Consider the following 16,781-nt stretch of genomic DNA (forward strand, 5'->3'; position numbering starts at 1 on the left):
AAAAATCACAAACACTTTACATTCTGTAACTATTGTATCCAATGCGAGGGATCCTGACCTCAAGCAGAGTAAAGAAATAGGAAGTAAGAGAAGCTTAAACTCAAAGGTTGTCAACAAAACAAACATGAGCCACTGGCAGACAGAAATTCAGAGGGAGAGCTGGTAACCTTGAGATAACCTAACAAGTTAGAAAAAAACGACGGGAAAAAAGGAAGGTAGTGTTTTAACACTGGCTTGTTCTTTTATTTATATAATCATTCACAGAAAGAAAAAAAAAAAAGAGCCAGGTGGAGTGGCTCCTGTAATCCCAGCTGCTCAGGAGGCTGAAGCAGGATGATCACCTGAACCCAGGAGTTCAAGGCTGCAGTGAGCTATGATCACACCACTGCACTCCAACCCGGGCAACTGAGAAAGACTCTCTCTCTTAAAAAATATATAAAAATAAATGTAAAGAAAAGTATTTTAAGCCTACCATGTGCTGAATGGACACTCAGGGAGATTACCATCTATATTTCTGCCACCTAAGTCCATATAAACCTGGAACCTGACAGCTGTAATACCCTACAGCCAGAAATCCAGTAACTGGTATTGCAGTTTTGGGATGAAACATCTTTAAGAAATTCTACATAACGAAGAAAAAAGATCCCTTGCATCCAAGGTACCGGTCTTCAACATCTACACTGCAGAACTCCAGAGTGAGGGGGGGGCCTCAGAAACCCCCAGACTTAAGAAGATGTTTCAATCTGGGGTTCATGGCTCCCTTGAAACGCTATGCAAAATGCTGTGTAAATATTTTAATTTTTCTGAACAAAAGATTAATAGCTAGCATCAAATACTCAAAGGGTGACCCCAAAAAGGTTAAGAGGTGCTCATAGAGGCCTCCTGTGGGGACAGCTCTGGGGCCCAGGTATGGCAGCCACTCCCGCTGTGCCCTCTGGCCTGGGTGAGGGGCGTGCATCACTAAGCACTGGTGGTGGGCCGGGGACCCCACAAGGCTGCCAGCGCCACTTGGCATCCCATCCTCCTGGGAAAGTTGCCCCAGCAGCTGGGCAGGCACAGGTCACCAGGGGATATCACCACTCCAGGCTTCTTAGGGTGGGTCGCACTTCTAGTGGGTCCTTCCAGAAATAACAAACGGTTTGGTACAGGGGTGCAAGGAGCTTTTCCTGAGCATGTGTTGCAAAAAGAGCTGCTTCGATACTCATAAGACGATGCATTGACATGATGGTTGTTAAGATGACAGTAAAAAGAATGAAAACAGGGCTGAGTTTGCTTACTAAGTAACTGACAAATTGCAGGTTAGGCTGCATGGCTTAGGGCTTCATGTCTGACCACATCAACACGTGGCAGAGCCCCCCACCCCGGCAGACCCTGCGTTCTCTAACACGTGGCAGAGCCCCCACCCCGGCAGACTCTGCGTTCTCTAACACGTGGCAGAGCCCCTGACCCCAGCGGACCCTGCGTTCTCTAATACGTGGCAGAGCCCCCAACCCCGGCAGACCCTGTGTTCTCTAACACACGGCAGAGCCCCCCACCCCGGCAGACCCTGCGTTCTCTAACACGTGGCAGAGCCCCCCACCACGGCGGACCCTGCGTTCTCTAACACAGGGCAGAGCCCTCCACCCCGGCAGACCCTGCATTCTCTAACATGTGGCAGAGCCCCCGACCCCGGCAGACCCTGCGTTCTCTAACATGTGGCAGAGCCCCCCACCCCGGGGGACCCTGCATTCTCTAACACGTGGCAGAGCCCCCCACCCCGGGGGACCCTGCGTTCTCTAACACGTGGCAGAGCCCCCCACCCCGGGGGACCCTGCGTTCTCTAACACGTGGCAGAGCCCCCCACCCCGGCAGACCCTGCGTTCTCTAACACGTGGCAGAGCCCCCCACCCCGGCAGACCCTGCGTTCTCTAACACGTGGCAGAGCCCCCCACCCCGCGGGACCCTGCGTTCTCTGTGAATGTGGCCAGGGCTACTGGGGGTGTTTCCCAGAGAAGTGCACCTACCTGTGTGAAGGAAACCTTTCTCGCAACTCAGAAATAATTAAATCTTCCACAAGGTGATCCGTTTCTGTCACAAGATCTGCGGCTGATGTTTTCGTTGAGACGCGTTTTTCCTCAGTAAGGGCTTTTCTGATGATCTGAAATAAAAGTACAGGATTTGGGTTAAACATGCAAACATCCTCCTCCCAGGTAAAGGAATTCTCCACTCCTCTGAGTCCCCTCCGCATTCAGCCTGCCATGGGGAGGGGGCAGCGGGTGTGGCTCTGTGGGTCGCTGACTTCTTGCATCATTGACCTCAGAGCTAATATCACAGCCCAGGCTCTCTGGTTTCCAGTGAGTCTTCATGACTCCAGCATTATTCGTTACAAGAATCATCATTTCTCCATTACTTGAAATTATTTGAAATTATTTTGTCCTACCTATGAAACAATTTCTCTCTGAGTAAAAGAAAAACACAAGGGTTTTGAAAAGAGCATGAAACTTCCTCTGTAAGAACTGCCCAAAACAAGATCATGTTACACACCTGTGCCCCGTATAATCCCATGAATTCAAATTTAGGAGATTTCAGTGTAAAGTAAAAGCTTATTTTCCCTAATTCACTTTATCCCATGAGATGGGACATGCCCTGGAATCTGACTGTAAATGTTCCCACGGAGAGGCCTGGAAGAGCTAAACTGTGTTTCAGGAACCATGGCCAGCTCTCACTGCCGCTCTCACAGCATCAGCTGTCTCAGAGTTCATGCAAGGATCCACAGGGCTGAGCTTCAACACAGGCTCCACAGCTGTGCAAGCTGCCAGCACAACACACTGGTCTAAACCCATCACAGCTAAACACAGGAGCAAGGACTGGGATGGTCCCAAGAACCCCAGGAAAACCCACAGGAAGGGATAAAGAGTGGCTAATCAGTCCCTGGACAACTCCAGAGGGACCCGTTCTGGTCCAGTCCAGGCCTTTCTTCTCCTTTTTGTTTGTTTTGTTTTATTTTAGAGACCAGGTCTCTCTCTGTCACCCAGGCCGAACTGTGGTGTCACAATCACAGCTCACAGCAACCTCAAACCCCAGGGCTCAAGTGATCCTCCCACCTCAGCCTCCCCAGTGGCTAGGACTACAGGCATGTGGTACTGCACCCAGCTAACTTTTTATTTTTTTAAGAGACAGGGTCTTGCTATGTTAGCCAGGCAGGTCTCAAACTCCTGGGCTCAAGAGATCCTCCCACCTCTGCCTCCAAACGTGCTGGGATGACAGGCATAAGCCACCGTGCCCAGCTCTTGCCCATTTCTGTCTGTCTTAACAACTTGGTGTCTCCATCATGATGACAAAGTTAGAGCACCTAAAAACGAACTCAGAGCCTTCTTCCAAAACCAGCTACATCCCAAAATCCTGTATTTCTCTGAAAAGGACCATCAGTCGGCCAGGTACCCAGACGTGACATCCATCATGGCTTCTGATAAGCACACACCAAGGACCTGCTAACGCCAGGCCCTCTGCTGCCAGAAGCAGCACATGGGGAATTCTACAGAACAGGCAGCAGCCCCCGAAACTCAGCCTCCCACATGCTCCTCCCCACGGGGCCACATGGGGCCGCCTGCTCTTCTCACTGCCTGCATCCCGGAGCTGGCCCACCCCGTACTGAGCCGAGGCAGTTTTTGTTTTAATCTTGGTTGCAAAAATAAGAGATATAGAAAATTCAGAATGTGATAGGTCATACCAAAAAAAAAAAGCATACAGCGTCCACACAGTCATGTCCCCTGGGTAGCCTAATACTCCAGGACTTCATATTCCTATGACACCCTCCAGCTCCCACCACCCAGGCCCTGCCTCTGGCCAGGGTTCGCCATTTCCTGCCCATTGCCGCCAGGTCAGTTTTCTCAAATCACCAATGTGCACACAGCACTCTCAACAAATCAGGCTCCACAGGCCTTGTCTGTGAATCTCACACTCCTCACATGTGGCTCCCGTAGCACCTGCCCACGGTCCAGGACCCTCAACCCCGAGCTGGCCAGACAGGCCTTCGGCACAAAGTTTGTCTCATGTGTGGCCACGGTGATTCCAGGCATGTGTGTGTCTCTGTTGTGTACCTGTGTGTGTTCATGTGGTGTCAGGGTGTGTATGTCTCCGTGTGTATCTCTGGGTGTGTGTGTTGCTGTGGTGTGAGAGGATGCAGGGTGTGTCTCTGTATCTCTGGGTGTGTATGTATCAGTGTGGTGTGGGAAGATGCAGGGTGTGTGTGTCCCTGTGTGTTATCTCTGGGTGTGTATGCATTTCTGGGTGTGTGTGTGTGTTGGTGTGGTGTGGGGTTGTGGGGAGTGTGTACATAAAGCTGGGGTGAGAAAGGCGCCCTAACCAGGGGACACAGCCCCGGAGAAGATATGGCAGCAGCGCCTCTGGGATCTCGAGGAAGGGCAGACGGTGCCGCACAGGTCTGACTGGGGTCTGAGAGCTGCTTTTCTGGCAAGCTCTGTGGTGGCCCCGATGCAGGGGTGCTCACTTGAGTAGCATGGAGCTAGAGCAGGTTCTCAAACCCCCACAGGAAGAGGGCCACTAGGAGACCAGAATGTTCCATCTCCGCAGGCGGGGTGGGCAGGTGGGGGTGGGTTTTGAACCAGCACCCCGGGTAAGTCCAGGACCTCCCCACCCAGGACCACCACCTGAGAAGACAGTGGCTTTACTTCACACTTGTGGCATCCCCACATGGGGAGCAGCCGTAAAGCTACCTGCAAGGGTGGATGGTATTCCTGCCGTCCACCCTCGTGGCCTCTATGTAGCAGCTGGAATGGGAATTTTCAGACACCAATTACATCACATCACTTTACTGCAGAAAATGATCCAATGGCTTCCCGCTGCTCACAGAACACACCCCAAACCCCAGGGCCCTTGGGAAACTCCAAATCCCAGGGCCAGCCCTTCACAGCTCACCGGACAGGTCAGCCCCAAGTTGCTCCCCTGCTGCGCTCTGGGGTCTTCTCACTGATCCTAACCAAATCTGTTTCTGCCCCAGGGGCTTCCTGTTTTCTGATCCTTCTACAACTTATCGTGTCCCATCTGAAACCCCATCTGAAACCTCCTTCCCGTCAGTTTTGTTGTTGACCGTCTCTCCCAGGCAGGAGCGCGCCAGGGCAGAGCTCTTTCTGCTTCCCTTCTGTACCCCGAGCATCAGGAATGCTCCCTGGCATTCCGCAGATACACACACAGCAGGTACACAGAGTTCTTTGAAAGAATGAATGAAACACACATTGGGCTGCTTTAATAGACTGCAACATTTTTCCAAACTGGAACACTAGTGTCTATGTGAGTGCTGACCACCCAGGTCCTTCTGTCTGGCTGTTTTTCTAGTTGCCCTGTTGAGAAGATCCAGTGCCTTCATCCACCAGTCCCACCTCCTGCGGCTAGACCAGATCTGCTTCCTGCTCTCAGACCCACTCTCCTGGCACAGCCAGGCGCACTTCCTGAGACACTCACGGTGGCCATGCGTCTCCGCGGCAGAGCACTTGGTGGCGCCCTGTCACTATGCGGATAAAGTCAAAAGCCCTGAGGGGAGCTTACAGTAGCTTCCAGATTTGCCCTTGCAGCAGAGACCATCTGACCCCAAACGTCCAGTCTCCCCTTCTTCCCTTAGGAACAGAACCCCCAAGTTGGGGCAAGCACAGAGCCGCCTCGCAATCTGCATGCCATGCCTCCCATGCAGATATGTGCGGCCTCGGCACCACGTTCTGCCCCAGAGGATGGGTCTGGAAGCAAGACCTGCAACTTCCGAGTCACATCCTCAAAGGACACTGCCTTGCACTTCCTCGTGTCCCACTCCCCCTGGCCACAGGCTACAAAGACAAAGCAGTTGTGGTGCTGCCCATGCAGGAAGAGAACACCTCGGAGCAACAAGGGAGGACAAAGCTGGGTCCCTGGGTGACTTCGTGGAGCAGACCGCCCCACCCCCTACCTCTTACTAACTAGACTTCCTCTGCTCCTGTTACTGGCCTCTGTGAAGAAACCAAACTATCAGCCCAGCAGCTGCAGGCCTTTCCCGACTCCTTTCTCAGCTCCCCTCTCCTCCCCTCTGAGCTCTGAGAAGGCCGTGGCCCTGCCACATGGAATCATTAACCCTGGAGTCTCCTGATGGAACCAGCACTGCTGGCCTCAGCCAGCCCACTGTCCTCCTCCTTTATGACTCAGTTCAAACATCACCTTCCACGTGAGGAGTCTCCAGCTTCTGCGGGCAGAGAGGGGCACTCACCCGACTGTGACTACAGCACTTACACAGGCCAACTGGCAGCCACAGCACTTATCACCCCATGTGTCTGCTCAACCAGCCTGGGTAAGGAACCCTGCCCCTCTGTCTCTGTCCACCTCCAACAGGCCATGGCGCACCCTGTATGGAGGCTGCCTCATGGGGGTCTCCAGGAACACCTGCTGAGTGAATGCATAGAGTCCTTGGCTGCTGCACACTGAGCTCACAGTTAACTAAATACTAGAGAACTTTTTAATATGTACTCTTGTGTCACCTTATCTAAGCTCACTGGTATTTATGCACTCAGTTTTCCACATTCAAAACATACACAGCTGTGTGTGTGGAGGAGGCGGGTGCTGAGGGCCCTCGGGGCAGCTTGGAGAACGTCTGCTGCAATCTGGGTGTGTCGGCCAGGAAAACAGGGCCGAGTCATGGGTTACAGAGGGAAAGAGTGGATTCAGAGGCCGGATGCTGTGTTGTGTTATGCTCTGTTGTTATTTTTCTCTTGAGACAGGGTCTCTCTCTGTTGCCCCAGCTGGAGTGCAGTAGCGCAATCTTGGCTCACTGTAGTCTCGACCTCCTGAACTCAAGCAATCCTCCCACCTCAGCCTCCCCAGTAGCTGCAACTACAAGCATGCGCCACCACGCCCGGATCATTTTTATTTTTATTTTGTAGAGGTGAGGTCTCACTATATTGCCAAGGCTGGTCTCAAACTCCTGGCCTCAAGTGATCCTCCCGCCTCGGCCTCCCAAAGTGCTGGGATTAAGACGGGAGCCACTACACCCAGCCTTCATAATCTTTTAAAATATTAACTGTTTTCTGTTTTTATTCATATTTATTACTGCAGTTTCTCTGATGACTTTCTTTGGGGGTGTGTTACAGGGAAGGCCATGGGGCTCGAACATGCCTGTACCTCCTAGCAGCAGGGCAGGTGACCCTGTGGCCAGCCTCTCCCACTAGACCTGGCCTCACAATTGGGTGGCTGTCTTGCGCCAGGTGTGCAAGGCCCTTCACACCCCGCCAGGGCGGCACACCCCATGCCAGGTTCAAGCCCCCTCAGGTGTCCTCCCTCCTGCACCTCCATGTCTTTGGACACGATGTCCCTTGTGCCTGCAATGACATCCCTGGCCACCTCCTGCCTGTCTGTGCCCTCAGCCTCCATCTACTCCAGCACAGCTCCTCCAGGAGGCCGCCCGTCCACCCACTGCCCCGGCTGAGGCCCCTCTTCCTGGGTCAGCTACTGCACAGCCCACTGTACTTGGTCACTGCCCTCTCCCCTCCACTGGACCGTGCACTTCTCCAGGTTGGGAGCTCTGCATTTCATCCCAGTAGCTCTAGGAACTACCCTCACCCCAGGCAGGGGGCTGATGCCAGCAACGTGCACCCATATGCATCAGAAAGGGCTCTATCAGATGTACTCAAGGGCCTTGCATGCATGGGGGCTGCACGAAGTAGCTTCCTTCAGTCACCAACAGACAATGACACCAAGCTAATCTAAAAAAACTCAGAAGCCCTGTCCTGTAGCTCTTCATGAAGAAGACGTATAAGAAAAATTCCCTTCTAGGATGTAATTCTTGTTTTCAACAGTTTCATAACATCAGTGGGAGTACAGAAGGATAACGTACACTGTAGAATCAGCTCTGAATTCAAATTCTATATGGGTTCTCACGGCCTTCGTTTCCTCTTCTGTAATAACAGTCTATCTAACACATTGGGTTGTTTTAAGAATCACATGAGGGATTGTATGAAAAGGTCTTGGTACACAAACTGATTTATTTACACAAACTCACTAGTATCAGTTGTGAGAACATGTATCTGAGAAAATCTAATGACTTTCTAAGCTAATTTTTGTATTTTTACAAAAAATAAGAACCTACCGTACATGCAATGTACAAGTTGCAAATGGGATGCTAAAATACTAGGTTAAGAAAAATTTAATTCAGGCCGGGCGCGGTGGCTCAAGCCTGTAATCCCAGCACTTTGGGAGGCCGAGGCAGGTGGATCACGAGGTCAGGAGATCGAGACTATCCTGGCTAACATGGTGAAACCCCGTCTCTACTAAAAATACAAAAAACTAGCCGGGCGTGGTGACGGGCGCCTGTAGTCTCAGCTACTTGGGAGGCTGAGGCGGGAGAATGGCGTGAACCTGGGAGGCGGAGCTTGCAGTGAGCTGAGATCGCGCCACTGCACTCCAGCCTGGGAGACACAGCGAGACTCCGTCTCAAAAAAAAAAAAAAAAAGAAAAATTTAATTCACAAATTGTCCTATGCTAAGAGAAAAGGTGATGAAAAGTGCTGTATTTCTAAATCAGTAAGTGAGACTCAAGCCGCCCTGCCCTTTGGCCAGGATCACATCCACAGGGCGGGGGAGAATGTGGGGTTGCCAGGTAAGTTCCTGCTGAACCCCTTTCCCACAGCTGTTTTCCCTCAGTCTTAGAAAGATTTTAAATACTCTCCACTAGCAATAAGTTAGGTATCCTGGTTTTTAATTAATGTTTTTCAGCTACTCGCTAACTAAGCATGCACTTCACAGACCCCTGTGGCTCGGGTCTCTCCTTCCAGTAGCCTTCTGTTAATGTGTAACATATAAAATATGGGCCTGAAGTCACTGAAGCCTGAATTTCAAATCTAAAAGCAAAGGTCCCCATCAACTCCAGCTTCAGAGACAGCCTAGACTCACATATTCATGGAGACGTCCGAATATCTTTCCTGTCTCATCCCATCTCGGTCTTGTGCTCCTGTCCCCATCCCACCTTTATGCCTGTCACTGCAGGGCAGCTGGCATGTGCTCTGGAACCCAGGCTGTACGTCACCCACAGAGCAGCACGCTGGAGCCTTGCCAGAGTGCGGTTTCAATAGGCAACTTTCTTTCCCTGTGTCAGGTCAGGAAGATGTGGCCACTGGAGGTGTGCGCCTGACAACACGCCCCATGGTTATGCTTCCAGATTGACTGCAACACCAGTGAATGTTTATGCTTCCAGATTGACTGCAACACCAGTGAATGTGCTGTGATGGTTCACTTTATGTGTCAACTTGACTGAGCTATGGGGAGCGCAGATATTTGGTCAAACACTGTTCTGAGCTGGGCGTGGTAGCTCATGCCTGTAATCCCAGCACTGGAAGGCCGAGGTGGGCAGATCACCTGAGGTCAGGAGTTCAAGACCAGCCTGGGCAACATGGGGAAACCCCATCTCTACTAAAAATATAAACATTTTTAGCTGGGTGTGCTGGTGCATGCCTGTAATCCCAGCTACTCGGGAGGCTGAGGTAGGAGAATCGCTTGAGCCCAGGAAGTGGAGGTTACAGTGAGCCAAGATTACGCCACTGCACTCCATCCTGGGAGACAGAGCAAGACTCCATCTCAAAAAAAAAAAAACAAAACAAAACAATTGTTCTGGGTGTTTCTGCAAGGGCATCAGCATCTTAATCAGGAAAGTAGATCCCCCTCCTTCCTGTGCACAGGCCTTCTCCAATCAGCTGAGGCCCCAACAGAATGAAGCCCTGTGGCCTTCAAACTGGAACATCAGCTGTCTCCCCGGGTCTGCCAGCTGCCAGCCCTCCCTGCAGACTGGACCCACCCACCTCCTGCCAGTCCTGTTTCTCTGAAGAACCTGATGCATGGGACAATCAATAAAACCTACCAGGTCATCAGGTACCCAGGTAATAACATGCCTATCACATGGTGTCATGTGGCACATGTGGTCAGCAGTTCAGTTGTTGACGCATCACAAATCTCTGCACAACCTCAACCCTGGGAGGAAGAGGAGGAGCTGGTCCAAGCAGACGTGGCTCCCAGGCCAGCCCACCTCAGGTTCTCGAATCCTCAATGCCTCCTTTAGTCTTGTGACTATATTTCTCCTCACCTTGATATCTAGTCGCCCTCCGCCCTGACAAGGCACTGGCACCTTCCATACCGATGCCAGCAGCCACCGGCCACCCACATCCCAGCTGCATTCCCTGTGTTGGAGGCCCGTGGCCTGCGGCCCCTGCCTCCTCTAGTGGCTTTCCTCCTATCTCCCCACCATTCTGCGGCTCATCCCCCTCCCACCATTCCTTGAAAGCGGGTGTTTGCAAGCCCTCGGCCCTGCCTTCAGCAGCTGAGCTTCCTGGAGATGGGCTCCACCTCACGCCCTGCCCAACTCCATGGCCTGAGCTCACACGGACAGAGCGCTTCCTCCGCCCTGCGCTGTTCTGAGCACTTCACATGTACATTGACTCCACGCCGTAACTCTGAGGGCAGCAAACATTATTCTCCTCATGTTAAAGATGAGGAAACAGAGGCACAAAGAAATGGAGAAAGTTGTCCAAGGCCGTGCAGCTGTAAGGTACAGGAAAGGGGATCCCAGCACCACAGTCCAAGTCCACCAGCGCTAAACAGAGCCGATCCCACGGCTGTAGCCATCACGATTACTTCCTAATCCCTCTCCAGCTCACATTTCTCTCAAAAGCAATGAGAGCCAGCCAGTTGCATGAGTCAGAAACCCAGAAGTCCTTTATTCCCACGTCTCCCTCAATGTACGACTCATCATCAAGTCCACCCCGGCTCACAGACACCAAGTGCCACACCCCATCAGTTCGAGCAGGAGACCCACCTCCAACTCTGCCCTCCACACACGGCCCCCAGGTCCTGACCTCCTCTCTCCCACCTCGAACGTCAGCCAAGGTGCTTTGCTTGCAGGTCCTCAGGGCTGTGTTCTCTTGCCCCTTCTGCTTTTCATCTTCTCTATTGGCCCCGACCCCTCGTCTTCCCTCTCCCCTCCCCAAGTCCATCGCCTCACTTTCCTAGCTGCCTCCTGCTTTTCTTTCTAAAGACACACTCAGCTGTGACTTCTTCCAGGAAGTTGTCCCCATCCCAGGCACTGGGATGGCCTCCCAGTCCCCCTGCATACTGCAGTGACCAGCACCTGGCCAGGTCTGCACCTCTTCCATCTCTCACACAAGAGGTGAGCCCAGGGGCAGGGCGCCAGTCTGCAGAAGGCCTCCTGCAATGTTCATAGCAGGCTGGGGCAGAGCTGGGACAGCAGACACAGGATCCTGAGACTGGCTCAGCCTAGAGACCAGGGCCTTCCCTCACCTCCCACAGAAGAGAGAAGATGCAAACCAGGCTCCAGGCTCCAGTCTCCACTGGGCCCAGGAGGAGGCAGGGAGAGAGGGAGGGGCCTGGACTCCCGAACTCCCGAACTCCCCTCTCCTCCATGTCTCAACTCCCCATGCCTTTGAGCTCCTGCCTTTCTCCACCCCTAAAGCTCGGGGAGGGTGGGGCCTGTATCTCACTAGGAGCCTCTCCATCCTCTGGCTGAGTGATTTCACCCACCCTCCTGCCCCAAACTCCAAAGACAGTAATCTCCCAAGGGCAGCGCTTCATTTGGGTGAGCAAGTGACTATCTCAGGGCCACAGAGTCCAGGACTCACTCTCCCCGTGGAGATGAGCCCTCTATCAGCCTCTCCTTAAGGGGGCACAGGTGGGGCCTCCCTGGCACCGTGGGGTGCCAAGGGCTGGGATGAGGTTGCCCAGCGGCAGGGGCAATGCCTTCTGCCCTCCCCCTTCTTCTCAGACAGCTTTTGTTAGCAAAACGGGTAGGAAATGACAGGGACCTCTCAGACAGGGTCAGAAGCAGTGGGCCTCGGACCCTTGGAGACCATGTGCTGACCCACGCCCCACCAAAGAGGCAGCTGCCACTCTGTGCCTGCCAGCTGCTGTCACAGGAATTCTGTCTCGGCTGATGTTTGAAATGTTGGAGAGTTTTCGAATTTCTCACGTAGGCTGACCCCACCCTGCAGAGCTAAGCAAACACTGTAGGCGTGGACCAGGCGAGGCAGGGGCTGGAGGCCATCACCAGCGCCTCATCTCCTCCTCCTGCCTCCCCTTCCTCCAGTGACGGGTGCACTCAGCCCAGGCAGGAAGAGCAGGGAAGCCTTTTCTGGAGAAATGAACCACTTCAGAAATGACCTCCACAAACTGGCATTTGTGAGGCTCCCAAGGAGGAAAACGGGAGGCGGACCCGGGCTCATCCAACGGCAAAGCCCATCAGTGGCCAAGCCTGTTCTCCTCCCGTCCGGGACATGGCCCTAAATACCATCTCCAGGAACGTGACTTCCGCACTGCATCTCTGCCATCAGCTCGGGTGCAAATCCAACATCTCCACTTAGTGAAACCCTGTCTCTACAAAAAATTTAAAAATACGGATTATCCAGGCATGGGGATGCATTCCTGTAGTCCCAGCTACTCAGGAGGCTGAGATGGAAGAATCACTTGAGCGCAGGAGGTGGAAGCTGTGATTGTACCACTGCACTCCAGCCAGGGAAGCAAAGTGAGACCGTCTCAAAAAACTAAAATAAGAAATCTACGGGCAATTCGAGCTTAACCTACGCAGAAGAGAACACTCGATTCCCAGCCCCAAACCTGTTCCTCCTGCAGTTTTGCCATCTCAGGAAGTGGCAAATCCATTCAACCAGCTTTTCAGGCCTAAACCCTTGAAGTCATCCTTGGCTCCTCTCTTTCTCTCACACCCTACATCCAACCCAGAGGCAAATCCAGTCACCTAAGCTTTCAAAGCAAATCTTTTTCACCACCTTCTTCGCTGCACCCCAGTCAAATCCACACTCATTTCTCACATGGCTTCCTATCAGACACCTGACTCTGGTCCCCTAGTGTCCCACACTGACCACATGCAGCAGCCAGGGTGGTCCCCTATATACAGTCCTGTAAAGCCCCACGCAAGACTCTGCCCCAAACCTCCCCTCACACTCAAGAGTAAAAAGGCTAAAGTCCTTTCCTGAGTTGTTCAATGATTCTTTGGTGGATGAAAAAATTTATTATCAATGCTTTATTACCATTACTTAAAAGCATGATTTTAAATAATATCAAAGAAGCCAGTAAACGGCTGGGCACAGTGGCTCACGCCTATAATCCCAGAGCTTTGGGAGGCCAAGGCAGGTGATCACCTGAGGTCAGGAGTTCGAGACCGGCCTGGCCAACATGGTGAAACCCCGTCTCGACTAAAAATACAAAAGTTAGCCAGGCATGGTGGCGCATGCCTGTAACCCCAGCTACTCGGGAGGCTGAGGCAGGAGAATTGCTCGAGCCCGGGAGGCAGAGGCTGCAGTGAGCTAACATCGTGCCACTGCACTACAGCCTGGGTGAAACAGTGAGACTGTCTCAAAAAAAAAAAAGCCAATAAACATGTGCATCTAAGTTCATTAACTATCTAAGAAATGCAAATTAAAATCACAATAAAATATCACCTCAAGCCCATCAGAATGGCTACAATATAAAAGACCATACCACATGTTGTGGAAGACATAGGGAAATGGGAACCCTCACACACTGCTGGGTGGAGTGTAACTTGGTACATCCTCTTTAAAGAACTACTTGGCAGAATTTACATTCCCAATGACACAGCAATTCTACTCCTACTATTAATAAATCCCCAACAGAAATGCATACACACATCATCAAAAGACCCATGCAAGAAAGTTCACAGCAACATTATCCGTATTAACTCCAAACTGGACATTACCCAGTTTGCTCAAGAGTTGAATGAGGCCGGGCACAGTAGCTCGTGCCTGTAATCCCAGCACTTTAGGAGGCCAAGGCGGGTGGATCATTTGAGGTCAGGAGTTCTAGATCAGCCTGGCCAATATGGTGAACCCTGTCTCTACCAAAAATACAAAAATTAGCCAGGTGTGGTGGCGCATGCCTGTAGACCCAGCTATTCAGGAGGCTATGGCAGGAGAATCGGTTGAACTCGGGAGGCAGAGGTTTTTGGTGAGCCAAGATCATGCCACTGCACACCAGCCTGAGCAAGAGAGCTAGATGTCATCTCAAAAAATAAATAAACAAAACTAAATAACAAACGAATAAAACAGTTGAATGAATAGTGATGTACTCACATAATAAAATACCATGCAGCAGAAGTTCCCACAGTACCACTCCAAACTGGCAGCATCAGTGTCAGTTGGAAATGTTAGAAATGCGCATTCTGGTGCCCACTCCAGAGCTAGTGAATGAGAAACCCTGCGGTGGGACTCAATTTGCCTTAATGAGCCCTCTTGGGCTTCCAACACAGCCAAAGCTGGAGAAGCACTGCTCCACAGCAGTGACCCAAGGAGTGTGACCACATCAGGAAGATCGTGAGAAATTCTGCTGGGAAGATAGATGGCTCACAACAGGTACACAGAAAACTAGACAAATGCAAACCAAAACAAAATTTTCTTTAAGGAAAATACAAGTTGCATTAGAAAGAAAGGAATACACTGCTGGGCTGAACCATGAGTTACATTTGCATGGCCAACCAAACATGGACACCTATGGAACCACACGGACAGGGCAGCTACACGGCGTCACACTGAATAATTCTATCAACAATGAACAACTCAAGAAAGCATGACAGAAGCATATTACTTAGAAATGGGTGTAACTTGGCCGGGCACGGTGGCTCAAGCCTATAATCCCAGCACTTTGGGAGGCCGAGACGGGCAGATCAAGAGCTCAGGAGATCGAGACCATCCTGGCTAACACAGTGAAACCCCGTCTCTACTAAAAAATACAAAAACTAGCCGGGCGACGTGACGGGCGCCTGTAGTCCCAGCTACTCGGGAGGCTGAGGCAGGAGAATGACGTAAACCCGGGAGGCGGAGCTTGCAGTGAGCTGAGATCCGGCCACTGCACTCCAGCCTGGGTGACAGAGCGAGACTCCGTCTCCAAAACAGAAAAAAAAAAAAAGAAATGGGTGTAACTCTCAGAAAATGGAAAACAGGGACTCTGGACACAGGACAAGGGGTGGGGAACGCGGGCCGGGTGCTGCTGTTCTTCATCATGTGCTTTCCGTGTTACTTCACTCATGAAATTCCCGGTGTGAATAACCAGCAAAAAGGAAAATCACAATCAAAACAACACTGTGTTGGTAAAGCCAGATGGACAAGTGGGCACACAGGTCCAGGGCCCACCAATGTGCCTTCTGCCCTGAGGAGCCAGAGGTAGACAGAAGAATATTCACATTCCAAGGACCCACTGTGTGGAGGGTACACCACCGGGCAAGGATAAATGAAGTTGTGAGGACTGCCAGCTCGGCAGGACCAGGTGGGGCACAGGAAAGACAGGGAAGGCCACCTGAGAAGCGGTCTGTGAAGGAAGGGGCTCAGGAGCCGGGCTCTGGAGACAGGGAATGGTTTCCATCCTCCATAGGCCAGAAGAAAGGCAAGAAAATGCAATGTGTGTTTTGCAAACACCAAGCAGAGCAACCAGATCTGGCCGGACATGGGGACAACAAGCCCACTTTGCAAGGTCAGGCCTCCGGAAGCACAACCTGCAAGGGTGTGCAAGTCCAACCAGAGAAGGGGGAAGTCTGCAGTCCTGAGGCGCAGTGCTGGGTTTTTCTTTTTCTGCTTTGTCCTGAGATTTTGTTACATGTAAACAGAGATGAATTTCCTGTGACGCTAATGACCCTTAAGCGTCAAGGCTCCCACTTGCCTGTAAGGGACCCCAACAAAGTGTTCACAAAGCCGTATAAAAACCCCTTTTCTAATGGGCAAAAGTCAGCTGTTTTGACTGTAGATCTAACTTTGTGCCTTTCCACTTGAACTGTCCCTCCATCAGACTTTGCATAGGTGGCACTGGCGTGGATACAGCCAGTGTGGGCTAAAGGTAAGTTCAGTAGATGCACTAACTTTGCTTCAGTAGGGTTTGCAGTCACATTTCTCGGTAAGTTACTGAGAGCCATCCAGTGTAGAAAGGACTTCCAGACATACTCCCCTGTCCATCACGCCGACCGACCTGGCATGGTGACAAAAACATACAGGACCAAAGGAGCATGTGAGGTGGACACAGGCACCGGCACTGGAAATGTGTGGATCACAGAAATAAACCAGATTTCAACTGCACAGAGGCAGAAGCGAGTCTGTGAAAAACAGACTCACTTACAACTAATGTATTAAAAAATTTATAGAAGGTTTTCAATTTGATGGCATCCTAAAAATTTATATGCCCAATTGTTACCAATAACAAGTTTGAAGCCTAAATTTTCTAAATTATCAGTAATAAATTTCAATCAGCCAAGCAACAGGAAACACTGAATTTATCTTTCTATTCTCCCCATATAAAATATTACAAAATCATTGCCATTCAAAAGATGAAAACAGGACGAAGCCAGAAAAAAGGCAAAAAGTATTACAGAAATATGAGAAGCGATGAAAGAATTGTTGTTTTTGTATATTTTGTGATATTTGCAGTATTTCTCAGCATCTTAAAAATTTATAGATGTGATGGTTCTTAAATAACTTTTATATCTAAGCTTGATTTTGTAATTTTGTACTTTTTTTTTTGAAACAGTTTCACTCTTATCACCCAGGTTGGAGTGCAGTGGCACAATCTAGGCTCACTGCATCTTCCGCAACCCAGGTTCTAGGGATTCTCCTGCCTCAGCCTCCTTAGTAGCAGGGATTACAAGCGCGTACCACCACGCCTGACTGATTTTCGTAATTTTAGTAGAGACCGGGTTTCACCATGTTGGCCAGGCTGGTCTCAAACTCCCGACCTCAGGTGATCCACACGCCTCGG

At 51.2% G+C, this 16,781-nt stretch overlaps 1 protein-coding gene across 1 annotated transcript in view; it reads right to left on the reverse strand.

Moving 5' to 3' along the window:
- Positions 1–10,993, reverse strand: part of IMPA2 (inositol(myo)-1(or 4)-monophosphatase 2) — a 50,491-nt gene extending 39,498 nt beyond the window's left edge. The window contains exons 1-4 of the mRNA XM_011983931.1: positions 10,870–10,993; positions 4,346–4,504; positions 2,718–2,827; positions 2,004–2,137 (exon numbers count right to left, since the gene is read on the reverse strand). Of these exons, the coding sequence (XP_011839321.1) occupies positions 2,004–2,137; positions 2,718–2,827; positions 4,346–4,504; positions 10,870–10,993 (527 nt within the window). The remainder of the gene's footprint in view (positions 1–2,003; positions 2,138–2,717; positions 2,828–4,345; positions 4,505–10,869) is intronic.
- Between the last annotated feature and the right edge of the window lie 5,788 nt (positions 10,994–16,781).

Source organism: Mandrillus leucophaeus, unplaced genomic scaffold (assembly GCF_000951045.1).
Source record: "Mandrillus leucophaeus isolate KB7577 unplaced genomic scaffold, Mleu.le_1.0 Scaffold257, whole genome shotgun sequence".
In the NCBI taxonomy this organism is placed as follows: domain Eukaryota; kingdom Metazoa; phylum Chordata; class Mammalia; order Primates; family Cercopithecidae; genus Mandrillus; species Mandrillus leucophaeus.